Source organism: Ixodes scapularis, unplaced genomic scaffold (genome assembly GCF_016920785.2).
Source record: "Ixodes scapularis isolate PalLabHiFi unplaced genomic scaffold, ASM1692078v2 PGA_scaffold3__209_contigs__length_174095766, whole genome shotgun sequence".
In the NCBI taxonomy this organism is placed as follows: domain Eukaryota; kingdom Metazoa; phylum Arthropoda; class Arachnida; order Ixodida; family Ixodidae; genus Ixodes; species Ixodes scapularis.
The window spans coordinates 5,153,393-5,180,569 of record NW_024609868.1 but is presented as its reverse complement, the minus strand read 5'-3'; the positions used below and the strand labels follow the sequence as shown (position 1 = coordinate 5,180,569).

Genomic DNA, 27,177 nt, shown 5'->3' with positions numbered 1-27,177 from the left:
TTATACGAGATGGGAAAGGGGCCCCTTCCCAACGCAATTTTGTCCAAAGAGAAGATAAGCTGCCTTTCACCTTTTCAATACCCCAGTCCGATGGCAGCTTAAAAGTTAATTTCATAAACTATCCTGTTTGCTAAAGTCTCTTCTGCTACATTGGCTGCTGTCGCATGGCCGACCAAATGCCATTTACCGCTGATGTTGCCTGAACTGGAGTGGGACACCATTGTGGTTGAAACCCAAACTACAAACATTATTTCAATATCTTTTAACACCGTTTCAAATATTTCACGATGATTTTATTTTAAACTTAATGTGTCTTCTCACGTGATAGCATATTTTCTGCGATGAACAAAACTGTATTAAGTACATAAAAACCTAGCAGTTGTTTAGGAAAACAATCGGAAGTGCGAAGCCATAGAATGCTCCAGAAACTCGACCTGAGTTGTGGCAAATTTGACCGTCGTTCACATACTGTTTACTTTACTCAGCCTGCTAATGTTTCTTCACGTATCAAGAACTATAGCACACATTTGTATGAGAGCATAGCTTCTTTTTTAGCTCTTCTGATAATTGCTTTACAAAGTAGTAAACTTGCTGCCCAGGGCAATTGTGTCTCATATTCAGATTGTAGAAACTCACAAGCCCCACAAAAGAAAAAAAGGGGGAGAGGGTGAGAACCCCGAAGAATGCTACTTTCCACCAACGTAACCTCTGACTAAACAACAAGGACAACAGACTCTGCGTCATGCACTTCTCTTATCTTTGACCCCTCGCTTCCCGACCGTCAAACACACTGGTAACCCCAAGCCCAGTAACACATATACAAAAAAGAAAAAGAAAAGAACGACAAATCGTCCCCTCTACCCGAAAACCGACAGACATAAACCTTGAACGTCAGAGCTTTTCACAGCCTAAGAAAACGCCGCAGTTCATTGTCCAACCCAAACGACGGCTTATTAACTGCATTCCCGTGACCTAATATCGTTAATGACACTTTTATCAACCGCTTATGATCATCTTTTTCCCGCAACTCTACTGAAGTTAGATGCCACAACGGTACGCAGTTTGTACATTCGATAACATGTTTTGACACTTCGGAGTACGGGTCTTTTTTCATTATAGAACGTTTGTGTTCCATCAAGCGCTCATTTATACAGCGTTTAGTCTGTCCAATATAACAGAGGCCACAATCAAAGGGTATCTTGTAAACGACACCCGACGAACATTCTACATCCCTTTCTCTGTGTTTTATCGTGCAACCTGAAACAGTCGAGGCAAAAAGGGGTCAAACGGCTCAATCTATAATCTGTAGAAAAGGCAGTGCCAATATTAAACCTGCTGGCTAGCGCTTTGATGTTGTGCGAAATTTTATGAAAATATGGAAGGACTACTCGCTTTGAAGGTCTAGGATTTTTCCGAATTGACTTCTTTGGACATATCATATACATCAACTGGCTTAATATATGTTCCTGAGGATATCCAGCAACCTCGAAACGTTCTGTCAGTCGACGAAGAGAAGAGCCAATAAAATGTGAGCATGACTTCTGTACTGTTGAATTGTCGAGATTCCGAATTATTCCCAGTTTGACATGTTTAGAATTGAAAGGAAGAAGAGGTTGTGCTGCGAACTTTCCGTACTCCCAACAAAGGCCTGAACTATTCCTAAGTTGAATATCGAGGTACTGTAAACGGTCGTCATTCGGTCTCTCTAGCGAAAACTTTAATTCGGGCGCTGCTTCGAACACTACTTTCTCCAAAGAATCCGCCAAGGAGCCATCTGTTCAACAAACCAAGATATCGTCTACGTACCTCCTCACCAGAATTTCCTTAGGGGATCTATGTCTAAAAGACTCTAGAAGACGCAGATCTAGGTCTCTTAGATAAATATCCGAGAGGGTTGGGGCTACCGCCGATCCAATACACACACCCTGTTGCTGAATGTAACTTTGACCGTTATGTTGCACCACCGCAGAACCTAGATACACTTCTAAAATCCTGAGAACATCCTGAACAGATACCCCCGACTGCGACTGGAAACTGACGAAATGTTCTTCCAAAAAGCTGCTGACCCTAGCCAATAACGTCTTAGGTTCTAAAGAATTGTACAGATCTTTTATGTCAAGTGAAAAGATCGTGCACCTCTTTCCGTGGAAAGGTTGCAATTCAGCTACTAAATCATCAGAACACCGCAGTGACAACGGGGATCTAGTATCCAAGATCGTGAGAGTCTTCTGAAGAAATGAGGACACTATTTTCTGCCATGTGCCATTCTCGTTTATGACTACTCTTAGAGGAAGATCTACCTTATGATCTTTAAGGAAACATTTAATGCCAAACGTGTCTTTAGAAACATTATTAATTCTGGTGGTCAAAGCTGCTAGATCGGGGTCCTTACAAACCCTCACAATTTCCCTTTTGAACTTTTTCAAACAACCGTCAAAAGGTCTATATAGTGTCCTCATTTCTTCAGAAGACTCTCACGATCGTGTATACTAGATCCCCGTTGTCACTGCGGTGTTCTGATGATTTAGTAGCTGAATTGCAACCTTTCCACGAAAAGAGGTGCACGATCTATTCACTTGACATAAAAGATCTGTACAATTCTTTAGAACCTAAGACGTTATTGGCTAGGGTCAGCAGCTTTTTGGAAGAACATTTGGTCAGTTTCCAGTCGCAGTCGGGGGTATCTGTTCAGGATGTTCTCAGGATTTTAGAAGTGTATCTAGGTTCTACGGTGGTGCAACATAACGGTCAAAGTTACATTCAGCAACAGGGTGTGTGTATTGGATCGGCGGTAGCCCCAACTCTCTCGGATATTTATCTAAGAGACCTAGATCTGCGTCTTCTAGAGTCTTTTAGACATAGATCCCCTTAGGAAATTCTGGTGAGGAGGTACGTAGACGATATCTTGGTTTGTTCAACAGATGGCTCCTTGGCGGATTCTTTGGAGAAAGTAGTGTTCGAAGCAGCGCCCGAATTAAAGTTTTCGCTAGAGAGACCGAATGACGACCGTTTACAATACCTCGATATTCAACTTAGGAATAGTTCAGGCCTTTGTTGGGAGTACGGAAAGTTCGCAGCACAACCTCTTCTTCCTTTCAATTCTAAACATGTCAAACTGGGAATAATTCGGAATCTCGACAATTCAACAGTACAGAAGTCATGCTCACATTTTATTGGCTCTTCTCTTCGTCGACTGACAGAACGTTTCGAGGTTGCTGGATATCCTCAGGAACATATATTAAGCCAGTTGATGTATATGATATGTCCAAAGAAGTCAATTCGGAAAAATCCTAGACCTTCAAAGCGAGTAGTCCTTCCATATTTTCATAAAATTTCGCACAACATCAAAGCGCTAGCCAGCAGGTTTAATATTGGCACTGCCTTTTCTACAGATTATAGATTGAGCCGTTTGACCCCTTTTTGCCTCGACTGTTTCAGGTTGCACGATAAAACACAGAGAAAGGGATGTAGAATGTTCGTCGGGTCTCGTTCACAAGATACCCTTTGATTGTGGCCTCTGTTATATTGGACAGACTAAACGCTGTATAAATGAGCGCTTGATGGAACACAAACGTTCTATAATGAAAAAAGACCCGTACTCCGAAGTGTCAAAACATGTTATCGAATGTAGAAACTGCGTACCGTTGTGGCATCTAACTTCAGTAGAGTTGCGGGAAAAAGATGATCATAAGCGGTTGATAAAAGAGTCATTAACGATATTAGGTCACGGGAATGCAGTTAATAAGCCGTCGTTTGGGTTGGACAATGAGCTGCGGCGTTTTCTTAGGCTGTGAAAAGTTCTGACATTCAAGGTTTATGTCTGTCGGTTTTCGGGTAGAGGGGACGATGGGTCGTTCTTTTCTTTTTTTCTTTTTTGTATATGTGTTACTGGGCTTGGGGTTACCAGTGTGTTTGGCGGTCGGGGGTCCATATCACAAGAGCGAATGACATTTTAGCGAACGGCGACATTTGAGCGAATGGTCGTTTTAGCGAATAACGGGGGCGCGCGTTAACCCATCCGCCGCGCTGCGCTTTACGCCGCTTCGCGGCGACAGTCTGCGGCAACTCATTACAAAAATATGAACTCACTTGGCCCACCCGAAAACGCCGCTTCGCGGCGTCCGACTATTCGCTAAAGTGTCGTTCGATGAAACGTGGGCGTTCGCTAAAACGTCATTCGATCAAGTGAGTGCCTCCCGGCGGTCGGGTAGCGAGGGGTCAAAGATAAGAGAGGTGCATGACGCAGAGTCCGTTGTCCTTGTATTTAGTCAAAGGTTACATTGGTGGAAAGTGGCATTCTTTGGGGTTCTCACCCTCTCCCCCTTTTTTTCTTTTGTATCGAAGTGCCTATATAACCAGATTTCGGAAAATTAAAATTTCAGCTGTGTTAGAGACTTTTTAGTGTTGTGTCGTTTACTCGCAGTCTCGGGGTTTTTTCAACCATGTGCAATGGTTGAAAAGCTCGTTTGCGCCCTTACTTTTTGTACACGCAGCATGCTCGCGGTGGTACCTTCGGCAGGCGTTTCTTCATACGGTGCTCGTGAAGTAAACACGAATGATTGGAGGCCTGCCAAAGGTACCCTCGCGTGCATTATGCTCGTGTTTGAGCATAGCCTCCTTTATTCTACAAAGCCTGTCAAATCGCGCAAGACTCCAGTTTGAGGCTTGTCGGTGTCGTTTGTTTCTGCTCGTCGCTCTAGTGGAACTCGGGCATTAGTCGTATTGCCGGCAACAGAAATGGCCACGTGGCTTAAACTACTGCGTCACTTTTCTAAGCGTCGTTGTGGGCAAGGGTTGCGGCGCTTTTTTGTGCGCAATGTTTAAATCGGTTGAAGAAACGCGAAAGAAATATTAATATCTCAAATACCATTATTATTCTGCAAATGTTTACATTAGTCTGACCTGCAATAGTAACTGTCGTCAATAATGCCATTGCAATATAACCCCTAAAACCAATAATAAGGATGGTAATATAACACATGTTGGTTAATTAGTCAGCTTGTTACGATTATTACCTAATTATCTAACGTCCGCCAAGCCTCATACACGCATGGTAAAGACGGTACTCGCCTAACCCTCACCCCCTTGAAGAATCTGTTCAAAATCAAATTAAATACCCTTTATACAATTCATATGGGTGACGGTAATTGAAATAAAAATTATATCCGGCTCGAAACTATAGTCAAAACTACCTCAACTTTTGAAATGTTTGAGGTCGATATTTCATTTTCTTCCAATTTTTGCTACTGGTTGCCCATTGCCAATGGATATAAACATTGGTTGACCTCATTTTTATGCAGCCATTTAAATATGCCCGTTTCCTTCTCTACACTTGTAAAACGCCTAAAAGACTAATATATTCAAATCAGTATAAATATTATGTGTGTGTGTGTGTGCGTGTGTGTGTGGTTTTTTACCTTTTTCTGTTGATTTTTCATATGGCTCAGGGTCACTAAATACAAACATTGACTGAGTTTCTTTTTTTTATGTATCGGTTATGCCGTCTGGCTTGGGAAACGGTTACGCGATTTTGGCAGTGCGTGTTGTTTGTGGCAACACTGATTTCTGATTAGTCCTCAATCATTGCTTGCGTCCGCACATTGATGTAAGAATTTTGGGGAATATCTATAATCAACTCAGAATATCTTACGCTCAAAAACAACAAAATGCGTCTTACTTTTTTTTTTTTTTTCTTTTTTGCTAAAAAAAAACGGTAGTGACGGTTTAAAATAATTCATACACTTCATGGCAGTGCTGAATTCCATCGGTTTATTTTGGAACATAACTTGTGAAACGCAGCACAAGTCTGCATTATTTCAACGCGACTCTAAAAAATCTATTATCGTTTTTTTGTTCTTTTTTTCTCGGTACTTTCAAGGGCCGTCAAACCTGAACTGTAAGGTTTTGCCAATTGAGAACGTAGTTTATCGGCGCAACATGACTACCAGCTCTCGCGAGGTAAGAACCGCAGTCTCGTTATTCACGTTTTTCTTTCTGCGCTACCGAGTTAATGAACCCAGTACGCAGATGATCGCCCTCAGCGCGCCGCCATCTTTGTCTGCTGGGCTGTAAAAGGCGCTGTGAGCGTGCGCAGTAACTCTCTTCCTCACTAAGTCACTTTAATTTTTTTTTTCACTTATGTGTGTTTTTAATCACGCCACGCCACCTTTTGGCGACGTCACCACTTTCTCCCAGAGTGTTTCTTCCCTGAAATACGGTCGATTTGCGGTCACGTTTTGAAGCACCCTTGTTTATATACTTATACAGCATTAAAGCCTTATTGCGATTGCTTTACTATTGTGTCATTCTTCAGTTGATATTTGAGCGAAATGGCGTGCAGTTTCTCAAAAAGCCTCGAATATCGTTCTTTATTTTTTTAAGGCGAAAGCCCTTACTTGTTTTATTACGCGAAAAAGCGGCGTCATTGTGACCGAAAGACGGCCATAAAGATACGTCATAAAGCACGCGCCGCTCAATCGTATGCGCAAGTGCGCCACCGCCCTTGGCATCGTCCTTGAAGTCGTCTAGGTCGACCTAGACGTCGTCCTAGCCGCCATCCTCTGGGCGTCGTTCTAGAGGTCGTCCTCTAAGCGTCGCTCTCGACGTCGTCCTATAGGTCATCCTAGAGGTCGCCCTAGACGTCGCCCTTGAAGTCGCCCGAGAGGTCGTCCTCGGCGTCGTCCTAGACGCCGTACTTGGCGTCGATCTCTAGGACGTCGTCCTATACGTCGCCCAAAACTTTAATACGTGTAGAAACATTACTCGAAAACATTTCTCCCGCGGGACTATAAGTGTTCTCCTGTAATTTCTTTTTAGAGCGCAGCTCTCAGGCGCCAGTTTCCGGGTTGAAGGTCGTCACCGTCGGGGTCGGCGTAACCGCGCTCGTTGCATTATGGAAAATTTTCCCGCTAAATTTAGCGGAAAAAACTTAACCCGTTATATTTAGCGGGAATATTTCCCCACTAAATTTAGTGGAGAAATTTTCGCAAAATTTAGCGTGAAATGTAGCGAAATGTTACCGCTAAATGGGAGGGCAGCTAGCGAGGAGGAGGCGAGGGTACGGAAAGGGAGGAGGTGCATATCCTCCCCTCCTCCTCAAGAGCTGTGCTCTAATTCGGCGTTACAGATTGCAAACGTCTCTAATTTTTTTTTACTCTACTGCTTTTACGGCGGGTTTTTCAATGCGCCTGCACACGAGGAGTACTAGCTTGTGTCCAAGATTTGATCTCCTGATCTTTTGTAGCCGCGTGGGTTTCCGGAAGATCCGGCCTAGAACGTTCGGCGCGTAGAACATTCGTTACTCGATCAGACAAAAAAGTTCTCGAATTTGCGAGAACACCGAGTAAAAAGAATAAGTAAAAGAACATTCCGCTCGCGGGAATCGAACCCAGACCCTCCGCGCGACAGCAAAGTACGGGAACCATTCGGTCACGTACACGTGAGTTACCATACTTTACTGTCGCGCGGAGGATCTGGGTGCACGATCAGCGACACGCGTGGCAATCTCACTTGCCTGCACAATGGACGGGTAACTGGCATCTCCCCGCTCCTCCTCTCCTCTTCCTCTCCTCCTCCTCCCTCCTCCTCCTCTCCTCCCCCTTTCTCCTTTCAAAAGGGAGGAGGAGGAGGGAGAAGGAGGTAGACGAAGGAGATGCAACGCGCGGGTCACTCGGGACCCACGCGCTGCATCATGGAACGTTACCCATAATGCAATGCGCGGGACCCTCATAGCGTCATTAGGGAAACATTCCATAATGCTACGCGCGGGTCATGAGTGAGACCCGCGAGTTGCATTATGGGACGTTTTCCATAATGCAACGCGTGGTTATGCCGGCGGTGACGGCGGAAACGGGAGCCTAAAGCGAGATTCAAACCAACGCGTTTTTGTGCGCGCGTCTGTCGTGCGCTTCCCGGAAATTGAGTATTTGGTGGCGTTTTTGCTGTTTCCGACGCGCTTTCTGAGTCACAACCATGCGCGTTGGTTAGGCCCGCTTCACACGGGGCAGTTCCGCCCAGCATCTTGACGTCGCAACACCAGCAACACGGGCCGCCCGCGTTCACACGCAGCAACCGAATTGCTACGACTTGCCATCATCATCATTCAATTTGATTTTTCTTGCACTATTTAGACGCACAGCTACGCGCTAAAACACATTTTAATATCTTTGAATGTCGTTGGGAGAATACTTACTCGTCTTTCTAAAAAGGTTTATTTCCAAAAACGATCTATTTCAAACCAGAACCGAGTCTTCAGCTGTCATCTTCACCACCAGAGGGGCGTCACGTGAAAATATCACGTCCCTGATTGGCTGCTGCCGCTTCAAACGTCTCCGAGTTGTTCGAGTTGCTCGTCCGTTTCGAGGCGGACCCGATTTCAGCAATTCGTGTCGATCTGGGGAAAGCGCCCTCCACCGATTGGCCGGGAGAGGATACGGGAGAGGAGCGTCCTACTACGTACGTCACGGTGCGTTTTCGTGCGCGTTCAGAAAAAAAGTTGAAATCATCCAACTTTCTTATGCGCGCCCGGAAGGCGCAAGGAATCAGCGCGACGTCACGAAATACGCAGTTTCCGGGAAGCGCACGGCCTACGCGCGCACAAAAACGCGTTGTTTTGGATCGCGCTTAAGAGCTGCGCTCTAAAAAATTGCGGTGGCTTAGCTCGGCTATGCCAGGATATACGTAGCGTGAGCTTATGCGCACAAATTGAGAGGCGCTATCAAGCAGCTCCCGTGCAGCGTCAGACTTGGCTACTGCGCAACGAAGGAGAACAGCTGGGCACACAGCGGCGCCAGTGCGTCTGCCGCGGCTATGACGTCACTCCTCTGGAATGTGCAGACCGGCGAGGCGCGTGCGGCGGCGGCGGAGCCCGCGGTGGCGGCGGCTCCGCCCCGCCAGCTGTGCGCCGTGTGACGTCACTGCTCCTCGCGCTTGAGCAGCACGGAGCACGGCTCATTATGCGAGCCACGTGAAACTGCTCAACCTCGGCCAGTGTAGCTTACGCTACAAAGCATTTGAGAGCGCTTCCGCTTCGTCATGGTATGGCAAAGGAAAACGAGCTTGGGGGACAGAGGTAACCTACAAGTGCAGCGTAGATGATTTGAGGTTAGATGCAAAAGAAACACTAGGGTAACTAAGTAGCTAAAAGCCACTAAACAAGAGCGGATTCATTTTACGGCAGAATTTCAGAACCCATTGGGCGGACCAGTAATGAAGACAACTGAGGCTTATAAATTTATAAAATTACAATTCGTACATTAGTTGTTTTAAATTCAAATGTTACTCTACTGATGGGGATTAGACGTATGCAGAGCAGAGTATTGCTCGCGTTGTGTCTTTTATTACTTAGCGTTGTAAAATAAATAAAAATAAACATCAGTCAACCGGTTTTCGCGCATTAAATAAAACATTATAATTCCAGAAAGCCTATTTTGTCTTGAATAATCTTTGTTTCAGATACAACTCGACAAAGAGTTTGCCAACGGCACCTTCATTTACTTCCACTGTCGCGGTGATCGAACAAGTTACAAAATACGTTGCTTGAAAGGTTTTTGGGAACCGGCTCCAAGCTGTCCTCCAGGTAACGGTGTAAAATTTACTTTCGTAAAAAGCTGATAACAGCAGTCAATCTGTGCTTTGTGGAAACGTTTACAGAGTTCATGTGTTGTTGTTGTTGTTGTTGTTTCAGACTTATCAGTTCCTGCCACAAGTCATCAAAACAACAAAGAACAAAGTGAGAGGCGAGATCATGATGGTTTGCCAGTCCAAAGCGATCCCAGGGCAGTGGTCCCAGAGACGACTCAAGTGGAAGCCATGAACTCTTCAGAACACACGAATGCGACCGCAAATGCTGAGCTGTCCCAAGCACCAGATGCAGATAAACAGATAGCAAGTGCTGCACCACAGAACAAACAACCGCACAATCTCACTGTTTACACGAGTACGCCAACATCCACAAAACCGCCCGACGTTAGGGGACCTATCCCCGTCCCAGCCTCAAATCAACCTTATAAAACCCAGGAGTTGGTATTACCCGAGAATATGACAGCGGCGCCCAATTCTCGCGAACAAGGCCTTCCAAGTCGGGGAGGGACACCTCCTGCGGGAATCACGGCAACCTCCACAGCTGCCTCTCCAGGTTTCGGTGAACTCCTAGATACCAGGCCCAACGGCACCACTACACAGTCTGCAACAAGCGAGGATATCGGGGGAATAAATCCGATCGAGAATTCGTCAATAAATCAATCTAGTATGATGGTGAAGGGGCAAACGGAAGCAGCGTCAGGTCGGGCACCCGGCCAGAATGAAACGTGGCACATGTCTTGCGGCTTCGCGAACTTCGATTCCAGAGTGAAAGGTTTCATCAGGTACCAGCGTGTTAATTTTTCGGCCCAGATTCCGCACAACACAACGGTTCAGTTTCATTGTGAACCCGTTGAAAGGACCTCGGGGTCTGTTGTTGCAGCCACCTGCCTGGATGGGACGTGGACAGGGAAAGCCGAGGTGCCTCCAAAGTGCGACCTATCGGGGGAAAATCCCACCGTTCAAATTTCAGGTGCCGAGTATGAAGTGGGCCCAAACGCCTTCCTTTACGTGAAACCCTTGCAATGGATACGCGTTGAATGCAAAATAAAAGAAGGATCGTCGCACTGGGAAGTTCTTGTATCTAATTGGAAAGGCAAGTACCTGAAATCAGAAATTATCTACTTGTATTTTTTCGTCTAATATACTTATTTTCTGCTCTGTTACAGGAGAAGAAAACAGCCGCGTGTTTGAAAAGTCCGTCATAGATTTTTATATTGAACGGAAAATTTATGTATTCAACTGCCGTGTCAACGAGGTTGTAAGGAGAAGAATTGCTGTGAAAGGAAGTGGTGAGTGCTCCTGGTCGCACCGGAATGTTCCTGGCTTGACGATGGCCTACCAAAAAGTACAGTTATCTCTGCGTTCAACCTAATTAATCGACAGCTCGTGTTGAAGATCAAGCTTCAATAGCGTCTATCGTGAAAAAAAAAAAACTTGGAATGAACTTAACAAAGTAGGCGTGGAAGCTTGAGCTCACCACAAGAAATTTACACTCGAGTTGAAGCAGCAAAATTACCTCGGCGCATACTGGCAAGTACATTACGTGGGTGTGGAATAAATGAGTATTGGAAAGTTTGTCTGCTTGACTGAAGCTTTCGCGTCCATGCCGTTCGAGGAATTTTCGTAGACTGAGACGAAATTGTAATATTTATTTTCAACATTAAGACAGACATGCGCGCTTTTACAATGAACTTCCCACGTCGCAACTCCAGCGGAAGAAAGTAAATCTTAATGCGACTTTGTTTTATTTCCTATATATTTTCATTTTTCTACCATCACAACGTTAGCTACTTTCTGGAATGTGTATCTTTTATAGAAACGTGTTATTTAATAAAGAGTGTTGCAATGTATATTTGTTTAAACATGTTTACTGTTCGCGGTAATTTATAATTTGTCTGGTTTTCTACGTTTTTTTCCAGACCAGCGTTTTTGTACATATCCGTCTCTTGAGCACGGAGTGAAGGTCATAAGTCAAACGGCTTCGGAGATTCGATTCGCTTGCAACGACAACTTGTTACTCAAAGGGTTCGAACTGATTCGCTGCTCTAAAGACGGGCAATGGGACAATCTACCACCCCAATGCGTGGAGCCGAGAAGTAAGCCAAAGTGCTTCGTGCATTTTGTGTGCTAGGTTAGGGTTGGAAAAATAAGACATTTCGCTTGCTGTCCTCTACTTGCGTCTCTACTTATTCACTGCAGGGGGTGAAACTTTTCACTCTTCTTAAGATCTGGTAATGCTTGTTATAGGTAATTGGAGTCAGCATCGTCAACACGTCCTTCTTTCCTCGACTACGCAGCCAAAGCTACAAGCGCGAGCTAGTGCTCCTGGCTTTAAGTGGTGTCTCTTGCGCGAGCGCTTGTTCTGCGGGGTACGCTTCAAGGCCGGGATTTCGAGTTCTCGCGCTTGTAGCCTTGGCTATAATCGCAGCTGAACGCTTTGCAGCAGCTGTGCATGGACGGCGCCATAACTGACCTTCAGTTTTTGTTTCCTCTTATTCCGTTTATTTCACTTCATCATTACCATAGCAGGCCAGGTTATTGCCATTTTAGATTTAACTGTGTCCTTTTCTAAAGCATCGGCCTTTGTAGAGGATCGTCAACTACCGTTTCAGTTGCTCGGCATCTCGGTAAGACAAGAGAAGGTCAGCAATGGCGGCTGTAATTTGACGCGTGTGTAAAGCGTCTATAGTTTTAGTACACTGTAGTATAGGGAGTATTCACTGGCGGCCATAGCTGTGTGCGCGAATGCTGATCGCGTGGTAACGGCGAGCTTCCACAGTTCTTTTGCCACGTGCATTCCACAAGATTGCCGGTCTTAGCAACCTATAAATGTGAGCTCGTTCTGAGCATGCGCTCTAAACAGCACCAACAAATATGGCGTCCTGTGAATAATCCCTATAGCATTAGATGTTTTCCATGTTTGCCTAGGGTGCCTTAAGGTCCTTCTGTTTATATACCGAATTAGTATTTAAACATATGTGATCGACAACTGCATTTAATAGTATACGTAGTTAAATACAAAATACTCAGTGTTTTAATTATATATTTGAAATACTGCCCCCGGGTAGCGGCTTGCCCCTCAGAGAAGCCTATGTCTCACCCAGTTTTTTTTTTTTTTTTTTTTTTTTGTATTTTAACATTTTAGTTTTACTCTACTCCATATTGTCTAAAGCCACTTTAATACTGCCCATCCCTGTACACTCTGCGAAACTGTTGACGCAAACGCGCCATCGGCTGATTTCTTTTTTTTTTTTTTCTCCTATCAAAGAACAGTCATCAGAACTACCCAGGGATGGGCAGTGTTTCAAATACAAGTATTTTAAATACGTATTTCAAATACTTTGTGTATTTTGCATTTGTATTTAATTACTAATTGGGTAATGTATTTGACGTGTGTATTTAAATACTAAAACGTGGATATTTCGAATACAATTGTAATTAAATACAATTTTGTGGGCGAAACTACATCCCTCAAAAATATTGTCACGACTCAATTTGCTCATCCTAAGACGTGTCCAGGGCAGGAAGAAAACTACGTTCTGCACCGAATGCACTGTATCTCAATCAAGCACACGCGTTTAGTGACTTTGTCATTGCGGAGCTAGTCCAGGGCAAGAATAGGGACGAAATCGACGTTCACAGGCAGACTGGCTAAACAAGTGCCTGTGACAACTTGTGATGCTTTCCAGCCTGATTTCCATCCATACTTTTGCCTGGAACATTCTAAATGCGCGGGTCGTCCAGATTTTCGTAACTGGTGCGAGTTGCGACAATAAAAAATTCTCTAGCTAGTGCTGCGCGTCTTGGTTGTCTCGGTTCTTTGTTGGTCTATACCAAAATGTAATCGACAAAAAAAGCTGCTTGAAGCTCTGTACTTTTTTTACCTATTACGTCCAAGCTGATAACATTTTTTTTTTTTTTTATTATATTTTTATTACATTACTAGAGCCTCGCACACTAACTCGAGAGTGTGTGATGCGAAATTAAAATGAGATACCCAGAAACCCGCTGCAGGTGCCCTGAAGTCGCTGACGCAAATTTTGAGGAATGTATTTGGAAAAGTATTTGGAGGAAACCAAATACATTTGGTTGTATTTGTATCTTGTACTTAAATGCTTTTTTTGGAAATGTAATTAGATTTGTAATTATATACATTTTTGACGAAATATTTTGTATTTGTATTTCGATACATTTTTGCATGTATTTTGCCCATCCCTGGAACTACCATAGAAATGGAAACTGTTCTGTTTGGGTACTAACCTAAGCGTTAGATTTTGATGCCTGCCAGTACCCCTTCAAACTAAAATTCGAAAAAGCGCCGAGGTTGTGTTTGCCCTAACAGTGTCGTTCAGCGTACCAGGATTCCGGAAAGCCGATGTGCCACGTCCAGCCGGTTCGCTGCCTTCGCTCATATTGGGGAATAGTAGTAGACCGTTTCCGCAGCCCTCTAAGCACCCGGATAGTGCTCCGTAATTCGCCACAAGACCTTGAACTATGCAGATAAGGCTGGCGGCGCGCTTGCGCAGCTGCGTCGTTTTCTTCAGGGATACCGTAGCGGAGGAGGAAAACGGTCTACTACAATGGACCTTTTGTAGAAACATCGGTTCGAGAGTAAATGGTTCCAGTACCTTCTCTCTCTTCCTTCCGGCCGAGCAGAGAGGGAAGATGGTTTCGTTGGTTTCGTTGTGTCGACTTCGGGGCGGAAGATTACGCACGATGGGATCTAGGTCACAGTGCCCCAATGGGTGAACAGGATGTAGCTGACGTTTTGAGTGTGGAACGGGTGGGAGAGCCTTGCGCGCGCGTTGTTTTCTTGCCACTTAGCCTGGAACCCAGTCGCATGTCTAGGTGGCAGCACATATTCGCCAAGAGGTCCATTCCCTATTAGGGAGCTTTCGTAGCTCGTTTCCGCTGTCCCGCAATGCACTACGCAACCAGCTACGCTAGCCGGAACTCTACTGTCAAGGCCATCGGTGCGCCGGCGCAGTAGCGGCTGTTTCGTTGCGGAGGGCTTAGCGGAGGTGGAAACGCGGTCTACGAAAACTCCCTATTGATGCGAAGGAGGGAAAGGGAGGGGGGGGTGAAGGAATAGATTGCATCAATAGTGAAAGATGGGCTAGTGGTACACCGTTCTATTTGACAAAAGCGCTAAAAGACAAGGGCATAAAGTAAGAGACCTGTGCTGTCCTTTTCATCTCAGTAGTTACCCGACCAGCTGACAGAGGGCGCTGACGCACTCGGCGCCATTGGGTGGCTTCAGTTTGGTTGGTTTCGGTTTCAGCGTGCTATCGGCTGTGTTGGTGTGTTACACTGTTACGTCATTCTCGCCTAATTGCGTCATACAAATGTACCCGTTATAGCGCACAACTAATAAAACTGTGGTACTGAGCCAATTCGAGAACCACGAAGTGGTTTCGAGTCATATTCGCGGAATTTTTTACGAACGCTTTACGATGCATCTGGCCATATTCGTCGCTAATTTCGGTCAGGTTCGGCGGCGAAACGACTACGATGCACAAGCAGGGTTCCCATCGTCTACGGCCTGACCCACTTACCCTAGTTTTCAAAAATAAACTAATGAGAAGACTAATGAGTAGATATATAGCAAAAATGCAGGTCCACAACCTAATAAAACGCCTCCTAAATCGCGAAAAACACGAAGTCGCAATTTCACTGACTGATTTTCGCGGACACCAACTTTCTGCGATATTTAGAAGCTCGAAATGTCGCCAGATATTCTAAGAAATAAAAAATATTGTCTCGGACTGTTTTCTTAAAAAAACAAATAAGTACTCCAGATATATTTCGATAAACCGCGTCCTAGGTCGGGTGTGAAATTCCTTTAGCTATTGACTTTGCTAAAGTACTTATTAATAGCATTTAACAACGTTGGCGTTAGAAAATAAACTATTTGTTTTAACATTTGATTACGACGTGCTTGGCACATGAGATTAGTGAGGCCCATCAAGTGAAATCTGAAATTTTGTCTTTGTGTAAACTTTTCCAAATAAAATTGAGGGTACCAGAGAAGTGATCTCTCCTACGTTTGGTTGACGTCGAATGCTAGGCACGACTTCATGAACCTTCATGACAGATCTCCATCGAAACTGATGCTATTTAAAATCAACCCTGATCTTCGGTGATTTCCATGTAGATGGATTTTTTTCGGCATGACATAATACGAGCCTTGGGCACTGTCAAGCTGCCCGCGACAGATTATTTCACAGGGGTCTTTGTGTTTAAAATAAATAAAATTCCTTAATCAAATTCTGTATAAAAATGTAACACAATTTGATGCCTGCAGATGTGTGACCCAGCATAGTGTACAGTTTCTCTAAATTCATAAATAAACAAATCAAGCAAACGTTCCTATTGCGAAAACGATTTAAGACCGTCTAACAGATTTAGGTGTAATGCCGTGAACAAACAAATCGCCCGATGTGGACGTTACCATTAATCCAAGCATCAGATAAAATTTGAGTTAAACGTTCGTCACCTGTATATCTTATATGTCGTATATAATCAAAAACAACTATTCTAAATTTGTTATGAAGGCAAGGCCGGAGGCTTTCAGGAAACACACATCGCTTCATATGCTGAGTAGTATTTTGGTCACATTCCTTAGAGTCTAAATGCGCGATTATACATATACATATACATTGCGCTATACTTATTTCAAATATTCCACCACTATGACTGCGTAAACTTCAGTTGTCATACATAATTGGGCTTAATATGCGCCAGGTCTGACCCTGATTCATGCATCTCCTCCCTCCTCACGCGTATCTGGTACGCCAACGGTGAAAATAGTCAAAATCGGTTACAAAGTTAACTGCATATGTCGTCGTGCACATAATGATTGCATGCAATTAAGTTGTAAATGTAAACATCGGGCGGCCATTTACAATAAGGCGAAAAACGCGAATGCAACGCCTTCGCCAAGTCACGGAGGGGAGAGTGGAGTGACGAGTTGAAGCCACCTTATGGCGGCCGCGTCACGTGATTCCAAGATGGCAGCGCTCATGCGATGGAGGCCGAAAAGGTCTATATGTCCTTGTCTGTGGCGCTTTTGTCGAAAGGAGGAGAAGGATCTGAGAGATTCATTTATGCGGGCAATGTGGATTTTAATTAGATTTTGTAATAAAGGTAGTAGATCAGTTTATAGATTTAAAAAAAAAAAAAAGATGGCTGGTATCTTTTTTAGTGCACGTTCAGAGGTAAATATTGCACTATTCACCCGGCATTTAGAGATGCTGCGAGAAAAGAAGAGTCTTGCGAACTGTCAACTGTTTAGCACGCAGCAATGGGAGAACAGTCTGTGTGAAGTTGCATCTATTCGTTGGCTGATAGTCACCATGATTAGCCGCTCATAAATTACCCGCTATTCATCAAAACTTTGAGCCTGTCAATCGACGAAGTGAGAAAGTTTACTTAGATGACGTGTTATACTTGTCGTCATTTAGTTTTGCCAAAAACGATCTCCCCAGGCTTGTTCCAGCATGCAAGTCGAGGTGTATCAGCTACGAGAAGGCTTTTGGAGAAAGCAGTGTGTTTAATATATGTACTTTTCTTGTTATCAACTTGCCTAGTCTTCATCTCTTCGAACGACAACCTAGCAGAATAAAAATAAATAACTATTTAATCCTTTAAAATAGCAATTGCTATAATTTCATTTTTGATGCCAGCTTAGAAAGAACGAGTAAAAAAACCCCAGTAAATTGTAGAATAACTTTCAGTGGTATTCAAAGCGTCTGAATTGTATGCATATATTAAACATCGCTTAACCATTAAGTTGGGAATCGTTGGTTTGGGCGCATATATGTGATTATTCTTCAACATTTTTACTTTGAGAATTTTAATCTACTTTTGATCTAAAGAAAATTTAAAATAGGTCATTCAAAAAAAAAATCATTACTGTTTTATAAACATCACCTTTTTTTATATCTGAGCATTTCGGGGGGATCCTCAGAAAAGCCTCGCAGTGGGAGCTGTCGTTTTGTTAACAGCCTTAGCTAAGGCTCTTGACAAACATCGGCTGCCGGTCTGAGGCTTCCAGGAGGCTTTTTTCCAAGTTCTGCTTACCAGCTTCTACAGCTCTTATATGGTTGTAGCTTCTTTCTACCCTACCTGCCAGAGCGTCTTTTTTTTTTTTTGTGTGTGTGTGTGTTTTTGTTTTTTTATGTATACGATTTTGTTAGGCGCCAGTTTCCGGCTTGAGCGGCGTCGGCGTCGCCGTGGGCGTAACCACGCGTTGCATTATGGGAAACGTTCCATAATGCAACGCGCGGGTCTCACTTGTGACCAGAGCGCTGCATTATGGGACGTTTCCGATAATGACGTCCCACGTGACGTCACGAGGGTCCCGCGCGTTGCATAATGGGAAACGTCCTATAATGCAACGCGCGGGTCACTCGTGACCCGCGCATTGCATCATGGGATGTTTTCCATAATGACGTCACGAGGGTCTCAAGTGACGTCACGACGTTCACGAGGGTTACAAGTGACGTCATCAAAGACACTCGTGAAGGTCACGCGAAAGTCACGACCTTCACGTGACCACTCACTCGTGAGGGTCACGACCTCCACGTGACCTTTACCCGACACGAGGCCTTCACGAGTCACGTCACGAGAAGGAGATAGAGAGGCGGAGGAGGGATGAGGACGAAAAAGGGGGAGAGGAAGGATGGAAGGGCAGGAGGAGAAGGAGAGGAGGAGAGCGGAGGAGGAAAGGGGGAGAGGAGGAGGAGAGGGTACAGAGGAGGAGGGGCATACCCTTCTCTCCGTACCATCCTCTCCTGCTCCTCAAGAGCTGCGCTCTAATTCGGCATTACAGGAAGTTGTAAACGTCTTTCTTTTTTCAGGTAATCGCTCGTGTGCTGTTCCATCTCTCGCACCGGGAGTAAACGTAGTGCGGTGGACTGCGGCGGAGATGAGATTTGCTTGCCAAAGTAACTTGGCACTCGAGGGTCCCGAACAGATACATTGCTCACGCACCGGAGAATGGGACGCTAAGCCACCGGTGTGCGTCCAGCCTCAAAGTAAGCAAGCCGACTTCCGGTACATTGATTTCGCAAGAATCGACTTTGTAAGTTAACCCCTAGCTACAGCGTTGAGCCTGTCAATCGACGAAATGAGAAAGTTGACTTAGATGACGTGTTATAATTGTCGTTATTTAGTTTTGCCAAAACGATGTCCCCAGGCTCACCTTCTGATGTTGATTCAAGATCCCTTGTCAAGCATCGTATGAGTTCCTCTAATTTTTCCCCCAACTACAGAGGAACAGACATGTGATGTGAATAACTTTCTAAGCCGCGTACCTCCTGAAGTCGTCATTGAAGAAAATGCGTCGGAAGTTGCCGCCGGGACTGTGTATCACGCCTTCTGTAAGACGGGTTACATCTTCGATGGACAGAGCAGAGTTGTCTGCAACGCCGACGGCACGTGGAGTTTCGATGCAAGCATGAGGTGTAAGTCCTCGCGGCTTTTATTATCAGCTGCACTCGTTGAATAATAATTGGGGTTGTGTGGATATTTATACAGCGTGTAGTTGGTCAGCCATATCAAAGTTGCGACGAGTCACTCGCTGTAGATGAGCAATTTAGGCAGTGGAGTACAACCGCTAGCCTGGGGTCTTTAACGTGCACGACGCAGTGATGATACACGACCGCATGCCTGTATGATGCTCATCCAGACCGAAACGGGCAAGGGTAGGGATTGAACCCAGGTTCCCTGGGTTCTGCGGCGCAATTCACTCGTTAAAAAAAGCCTGTGCTTCGAAGTTTTGGCGAATTCTTACTGGATATTTTTACTGCGATAATAACCGCGCTGACTTCAAGGTCAAATTGCGACACCGTAGGTGAGTCTCAGCATGCAAGTCGAAATATATCGGCTACGAGAGGGCTTTCGCAAAAAGCAGTGTGTTTAATACGTAATTTTCTTATTATAAACGTGCCCAGTCTTCATCTCTCCGGAGAGCAATCTAGGGGAATAAAAGGGAAAAAAACTATTCAATCCTTTAAAATAGCAATTGTTATTTCATTTTTGAAGCCACCTTAGAAAGAACGAGTAAGAAAGCCCCAGCAAATCGTAGAAAACGTTCAGTGGAATTCGAAGCGTCTGAATTGTATACATATATTAGACATCTCTTAACCATTAAGCTAAGAGTCGTTGATTCGGGCGCATATATTGATCCTTTTTCAAATTTTTTTTTACTTTGACAATTTTGATCTACTGTTGATCTAAAATAAATTAAAAGAGGTCCTTATAAAAATTCAAATCAACAGTAATGGCCCAAGAACCGACCCTTGTGTTCCACAAGGGTTGGTCCTTGGGTCCATTACTGTTCTCAATTTTTATAAACTATTTAGCTGCTAATATTCCAGTACGTGCTTCGGCTGTTCGCAGCTGATGTGGTTTGATTTACAGAAGGTAACGAAATAAGTGACCAGACTCTACTAAGATGTCGCACTGATGCGACTCGTGGCAGAGGTCACTAAATGTCAAGAAATGTGTTCGAATGCATATAACTCGAAAATTAAGCCATCTTTCTTTCGATTATTCTATTAATGATACTTCACTAGCAGAAGTTACTTCTTATAAAAACTTGGGTGCCATTATATCATATTCATATCATATTTATTGCGCGCAAAGCATTATCCAAGTTTTGGTACTTAAGACGAAATCTAAAACATGCCTCTTTCGACGACAAATTGGCAGCCTATAAAACTTTTATCTTACCCATCCTAGAATACGCTTCGGTGGTTTGGGATCCGTTTACGAATACTAAAATAAACCTCCTTGAAAATGTTCGAAGAAAAAATGTACGCTTACTTCGTAATAAGTTCCAGCGAAAGTATCCCGTCTCTAAACTGTACACCCTTTCTAGGTTGAACTTACAAAAGCAGAGACGCATGTTTATGCGAATAAATTTCCTATTTGATTTAATAAACAACCGGTTCGATATGGCCAGCTCTAAATAAATTCGACCCGCACTTCAGAATGATTTCATGCGAGTTATCATTGTGAAACACTCAAAAAATTTAACTGTCGGATTAATGCATTTAAGTATTCTTTTCTTGTTTTTTTTTTCTGTTTCTTTTTTTTTTTTTTTTTTTTTCAAGGACTGTTTACGATTGGAATTCCCTGCCGAGCGATATAGTACCAGCACCGCCCGAGTCGTACTTCATAAATAAACTCCGCGATTTTTGTATCTGATGTCCCTTCATTCGTTTTTACAATGAGGATAGTCTTTGTATAACGCTGTGTTTTTCGCATGTTAAACCTTTTATGTGTTGTTGTTGTTGTTTTTTTTTGTTTTTTTTTGGGGGGGGGGGGGGGATCAGCTAGAATTAATATCCTTGTGCTTGTAGCCTGCTGTATTTTGATTATTGTTTTTTGCATAATGTGTTGTAAACCACTTCTATCACGTCTCCTGAAATAAGGGGACAGTAGTATCAATAAATGAATTAATAAATGTCTCCTGAAATAAGCACAGTAGTATCAATAAATAAATTAATAAAATAAATAAATAATCTTTCTTTTCTTTCTTTTTTAAACTAGTGCATCACTAGGCATGGGAAGCCTCCTTGGTTTAGAATATTACGTCTTCTGACCATTTCGGAGGGATCCTCAGGGAAGCCTCGCAGTGGGAGCTGTTGTCTTGTAAACAGCCTTAGCTAAGGCTCTTGATAAACATCGGCTGCCGGTCTGAGGCTTCCAGGCTTCTTTCCAAGTACTGCTTACAGGCTTTTACAGCTCTTACGCGTTATTAAGAGCCTTTCGTAACCTCTCTCTACTTGACCCTTTAAATGCCAGTGCGTGCTTTTTTCTTTTTAATGTTTATCTATACGGTTTTGGTTTCCTCTCCAGGTAATCGCTCGTGTGCTAACCCATCTCTCGCATCAGGAGTAAACGTAGTGCGCCAGAATGCGGCGGAGATGAGATTTGCTTGCCAAAGCAACTTGGCACTCGAGGGTCCCGAACAGATACATTGCTCACGCACCGGAGAATGGGACGCCAAGCCACCGGTATGCGTCCAGCCACAAAGTAAGCAAACAAACTTCCGGTACATTGGTTTCGCAAGAATCGATTTTTTGAGTTAACCCGTAGCTACAGCTGCGCGAAAGGCGGTATGACCGGTGACTGCTCTCTGGAATGCATTCCCGACTCGTGTATTTATCGTCCTGTGCCTCCATGCGTCAAGACTGGCCGTTATGAGGCGACAACTTATGGAACAGAATTAAACACGCGGCTCATTCAATCGATTGTCACGATCTTGGCGGTTGATTTTATAAGTGCTGGCGAAGAAGAAGAGCGAACGCAATGAATCGCTGTCCGCATCAAAATGTGCCAGTTGTGACGTCACGAGGCGTTACCCAAAGAACTAAAATGAGGAACTTACCAGTGTGAAGAACTTAAGCGAAATTTCAGAACAAAAATGGCGTTTCTTAATTTTTTTTTTTTTTTTTTTTTTTTGTGAAAGAAACGTGGTGCATCAATTTACTTTATAGCCTTTCACGGCAGCCTTGAAATTAAGAATAAAATGAACTTCGACATAAATTGTCCTTGAAAGATGATTTTACGTCCAGAGTGACGATCATCTATACAGCGACAATATCGCTTTTGTTCGGATATTTCCTATAAAGCTATAGAACCAGAATGCAGAACATTTCAAATGGGCTTCGCGCGGACGCTTCTGGGAATAAATTGAATTTCTATTTCAGCTACGCCGGCGCCGGGCTGTGATGTGACCGACTTTCTCATTGCGGCGCCCTCCCGTGTCGTCATTAATGCGAGTGCCTCGGAGGCAGCCTTGGGCGCTGTCTTCGAAGCATTTTGCGATGACAAAGGCTACATCCTGGAGGGACGCAGCAGCCGAGTTACGTGCAAAGCCAACGGAATGTGGGACTTCGACGCAAAAATGACCTGTAAGGCTTCAGAACTTTCTTTACGTGATTTTGGTAGGGTGACGCTTTCCGGCGATATTCCAAGTGTTTTTCACGCATGATAGCTTTCATGCCACCCCCCTTCTCGAAATCATGTAGTTGTCGATATCACCAAATGCGTGTAAAAGATCACAAAAACACCCCTGCGTTTCTTTTTTAGATCGCAGCTTTAGGCGCCCGTTTCCGGCTTGAGCGGCGACACCACACGTGACGTCACGTGTGACGTCACGAGGGGCTCCAGTGACATCATGAAGGTCACGACTAAGGTCACGACCTTCACAGGGACCTTCACGAGGCCGTCACAAGGGTCACGAGTGACGTCACCAGGGAGGAGGGAAGGAGGGGGAAGAGGGGGGAAGGAGGAGAGGAGGGTGAGGGAGGAGGACGAAAGGGTACGGAGGAGGGGCACGCCCTCCTCTCCATACCCTCCTCCTCCTCCAGAGCTGCGCTCTGATTCGGCCTTACAGGGAATTGCAAACGTCTTTCATTTCTTTTCTTTTTTTAGGATTCAATTTCGGGTTTGCCAATTGTGAAGCAACATCTGCCTTCAATTGGCCGCCCAATAAACAGCCTGTGTTAGGAACAGCGACGCGTTTGAGTGCTCAAACAGCGCCCGCAATATGGCCGCAGTTGCGGCCACATTGCTTCACGCCACCCGAGTCTCACGCCGCATTCCTTAGAGGACTTTTGTGTGTATAAAATAAGTGAGCATGTCACCCCTCCAGCAGACATCAGCGATGGCTCCTCTACATAAGGCGGAAGATACATCAGTGCAACACATAAGCATAAACTAAAAATTACCACAGTTCTGCCGATTTTTTGTTTTTGGCATGACAATTATATATAAGCGTGAAAGGTTTCCGCAAGACTTTATAAGGTTAGCTGTTACTGTGAACGTTTTTGGTGCGATACCGTATTTACTCGAGTAACAGCCGCACTATTTATGAATAAGGTCCTTGTGCCTACTTTACCACAGAACACATATACGGTACAGCAAATCATCGCGTTGCGCATAAATGACTTAGCGAATAACTAGATCGAGAAAATGATTCTCCATACAACTGCAATCATCACAGGTGGTATCTTCGCATGAAGAAGTTATGTATGTCCTGTAAACAGCTGGAATCATGCCGTCGATCGCGGCGATTGGCAATCTGCGTGCTCCGCGGAAAAGCGAACCCTCAGGTTTTCTTCATAAACAGTGCGGCGATTACTCGAGTAAATACGGTATATGCCATTTGTCCTTGACTGCTTCGCTTGAAATGCGTAACAGGTAGTGATCAAACAGTAATTATGTACGCTTCTAAGCAAGTTTTCTTTTGTTGTCGTTGTATTTTGCAATTAATTAAACCATTATCACATTTGACAATATAGTAAAAAGTCTGAACGTTAGTGCTGTATTTCTCGAAGATTGTTTATGTCCCACGACGTTGTGAAAATATCAGTCGGCTGATTTAACTACCCTATGAACCATGGTTAGTTCTGAATTTAGCTGCACCTTTTATTGACATAAAACACAAAGCACTGTTTTTAGTATGTAGCTTTTTTTTTTTTGTAACTTCGTTGTTGGTAAAGAATGTGGTTAAGGAAAACAAGCAATATAGAATCACTATGAAGTTTAACTGATCTCCCCCGTTTCCCCACTTTATTTATGCTGCACTTTGGGAAGTCAATTTTGATTCTGTGAAATCCCAATATTCAGGAATTCAGAAGGTTGAACGGATGTACAACAGTGTTTCTGCATGTGTCCTTCTTTCTCGGGTATTATAAAGCGGAACTTTTACCAGCTCACTTGGCTTGTATGTGTCCCTCTATTTATCGAGTTTGTGTTTTGTGCGTAATAAAACTATTACGTTTTGATATGCTACTTAAACTCTTCCTATCAGACGGCAGACTGAGTAACTGCTTATAAATCGAAATTACTGTGACAATCTTACGCTGTTTTCGCGAGTATGGAAATCGCATTCACAACCAATTTATAAATGCGTGCATTGCCTTGCATGACTTTGCCTTCCAGTATGGCTATTTGTCCGTACGCATTTAGATAAAGTAACGCTGCAGCTGGAAAAATACCCCCTTACAAAAAAATGCAACATGACGGTTCGTTTCCCCAAGCAGCAGCCGTGAGAATCCCTTCTTTGAAATTTTCTGCGGGTAGAAATAGCGAAACATTTACTCCAACTACTGAAAAGCGCTGATAATAAGTTGTTCGCCTTTGTAAAAACTTAAACAGGCATCAGAATATGCTTACGCACGTTAGTATTCGCTCACTAAAAATTAGTAAGGCTCAGAGTTATCACTCGTCTTAAACAACCTCTCCCTCCAGCAACCTAACTGTAAAAAGTACACAATAAATCGATTTCTTTTTAGAATAATATTATTAACATGAAGGCATGCTTTGGATAAAAGATAATCTACTCTGTCGGCCTCATCCAAGATGAGACAAACGATGCCTAACATTAAATGCTCGAACAAAACACACACAAACAAAAAAAAAACGCTGCTTAATTTTGGTGTTTAAAACTAAAATCTTCCCCAAAAAAATAAAAGCGTCAACTCACAAAAAAAAAAGAAAAAAGTCAGGTTTTACGCGACAAGCTTTTGTTTCATGGTTCCTTTAAAGGTTATTTCGACTAAGCTTTGCATTTACGTGCTCTATTTTTCAGGTGTGAAAGGTTGTACAAACTTCGCGGACCAAGACGAAAGACTCGTTATAGAAGGTTTCCTTCCCAAGTATTACCTTGGGGACAGTATCACCCTCAGCTGTCCCAACGGAACTAAGTTGGACCCCCACGTCGAGAGGATAACCTGCCTTGGAGACGGGTGGTCCGAGACCGAACTTCCTCGTTGTTCGGACACAGAACAAGAAAATCCCAAGCAGAAGACGAGAGGATCTTCCAAGTCGCGTGTTTCAGGTGTCAGGAAAGGTGGCCGCTAGCCAGCATTGCCCTCATTCTGACGATGCCAACGCGTCAAAAGCAAAGTTCGCAGCAATTCACGTGATACCTGATCAGACGCACGGCATAGGCTAAAGTGATAGACGCATGACGCCAAGGAGCACCAGTGGTAATGCGGATTTCGGTCTTCAAAACCACCTACTCCCTTACACGAAAAAAATAAACGAGTTTCAATAGCAATTCTAAAGAATTCAGTGAATAAGATAATGCAAAGGTGCAAGAATGACGATAATAATCCCTGGAGAAAGGGAACAAGGGGTACAAAGGACAAACAGAAATCTCCAAACACAGCTATAGGTGACTGGTGCGCGACTGAAAGAATCCGCCAGGTCCTGGTATTATTGAACAATGGGCCTCTCCATTTCCAGTGAAGCGCTCTACCTACTAATTTTTTATAGCAGTTTGATTTTTATTTATTGTTTAAAAAATTACGCTTTTATAAGCGGAGACGATGTACACCCACAGGCTCACAGCAGAGAGCAGCAAGGGTACAATTATAGATGCAATGAGCACCGCCAGATATCCAAAGGTCAAAATGGGAAAATCAATCTCCGTAGCGCCACTTAGTCAAACGCCTTTGGAAGACCTTCCATTTATGATATATCCCAAGCACTCTTCGTGGAAAGGACTGATGAGGCCTAGAGAAAACCCTCGACAAAACGGTGCCAAGCAGGTTTCCCTCTCGGCAACACCAGTAAATGGTCGGTCCTAAACCGCCGTAATGCATGTGGGTCAAGGAGAGTACGATGCGCGCTTCATTTGCTCCTGTTCCGAACTCCAGATATTTGACCCTTTCCCATTCAGGCTGAAGATCGACCTTAAGCATTTGCCTTAGTTGTAGGGTGACCAGACGTCCCGTTTTGGCCGGGACAGTCCCGTTCTTGAGGTCCGTTTGGGCCGTCCCGTCTTTTTGTCCCAATAAGGAATCATGTCACGTTTTCGCAGGAGTGCATAATTTCGAACTTGGCACAAAGCGAGTTGAAGCAAGCGAAAACTATGCCCACTTGTTATAAATATATTTTACAAAAAAAAAAAAAAAAAGAAGAAAAAAAGTAGGTACTTTAAAACATTTACCCAGTAAAATTCGGAGAACTGTTCTTGCCCACAAACACGTATTTTTGTCAAGACTCGTGAATAGAAATATTTTTTTTTAGTTAATGAATACAGCACGCATGAAATATGTTAACGCTTTGAAATCGCAAATCTGGCCTTAAATTTGTTCTCCCTATCTCAACCTTTACTATACCCATCCCCGCCTTCCATCCCCTCCTCTCTCTCTCTCTCCCCTTCTCCTCCTCCTTCTTTCTCCCCCTCACTCACTCACTCACTACCCCCCCCCCCCCCCTCCGGGCTGGGATGTCCCGTTTTCTACCTTGAGAAATATGGTCAGCCTACTTAGTTGGGCCTAAAACAGTTGCGCATTTGCGCAGTCAAAAAACGGAGGTCTTCCCTTTATGGGCAAAGCACACAACTGGTAGACCAAGGCACGAAAAAGAAACTTTGCGTCCAGCCATGTTTTGACAGTGTGAAACCGAAACACAAATTTTTTGTGCCTGTTTGGACGGTAGCGTGCGAGCCTTTTGAAGACACTGGACAAAGTATTGCTAAGACACGCACGGTACGTGGGCACTGGGGTTGACATTTCCAGTACATCCCAATTCAGACTGCGACATTTCGCGTTAGCAAAATATTCC

General features: G+C 44.1%; 2 protein-coding genes across 2 annotated transcripts in view; both read left to right on the top strand.

Moving 5' to 3' along the window:
• The window catches only part of LOC8027462 (sushi, von Willebrand factor type A, EGF and pentraxin domain-containing protein 1), a 40,956-nt gene extending 30,234 nt beyond the window's left edge, over window positions 1–10,722 (top strand). The window contains exons 13-15 of the mRNA XM_040206073.2: window positions 5,879–5,958; window positions 9,454–9,577; window positions 9,686–10,722. Coding sequence (XP_040062007.1) covers window positions 5,879–5,958; window positions 9,454–9,577; window positions 9,686–10,722 — 1,241 coding nt within the window. The remainder of the gene's footprint in view (window positions 1–5,878; window positions 5,959–9,453; window positions 9,578–9,685) is intronic.
• An 8,141-nt stretch (window positions 10,723–18,863) lies between these two features.
• Window positions 18,864–25,663, top strand: LOC115327197 (sushi, von Willebrand factor type A, EGF and pentraxin domain-containing protein 1). Its single transcript, XM_040206068.2, has 4 exons — window positions 18,864–19,049; window positions 21,451–21,627; window positions 22,305–22,508; window positions 25,193–25,663. The coding sequence occupies exons 1-4, from the start codon at window positions 19,043–19,045 to the stop codon at window positions 25,462–25,464; spliced, it is 660 nt and encodes a 219-aa protein (XP_040062002.1). The 5' UTR covers window positions 18,864–19,042; the 3' UTR covers window positions 25,465–25,663.
• Window positions 25,664–27,177: the final 1,514 nt, after the last annotated feature.

Bases quoted from the DNA above. Each gene is read 5' to 3' on its own strand.
- LOC115327197 (XM_040206068.2), top strand. The intron at 21,628-22,304 runs GTAAGCAAACAA...TTTCTATTTCAG, and splicing joins GGTATGCGTCCAGCCACAAA to CTACGCCGGCGCCGGGCTGT. The intron at 22,509-25,192 runs GTAAGGCTTCAG...TCTATTTTTCAG, and splicing joins CTTCGACGCAAAAATGACCT to GTGTGAAAGGTTGTACAAAC.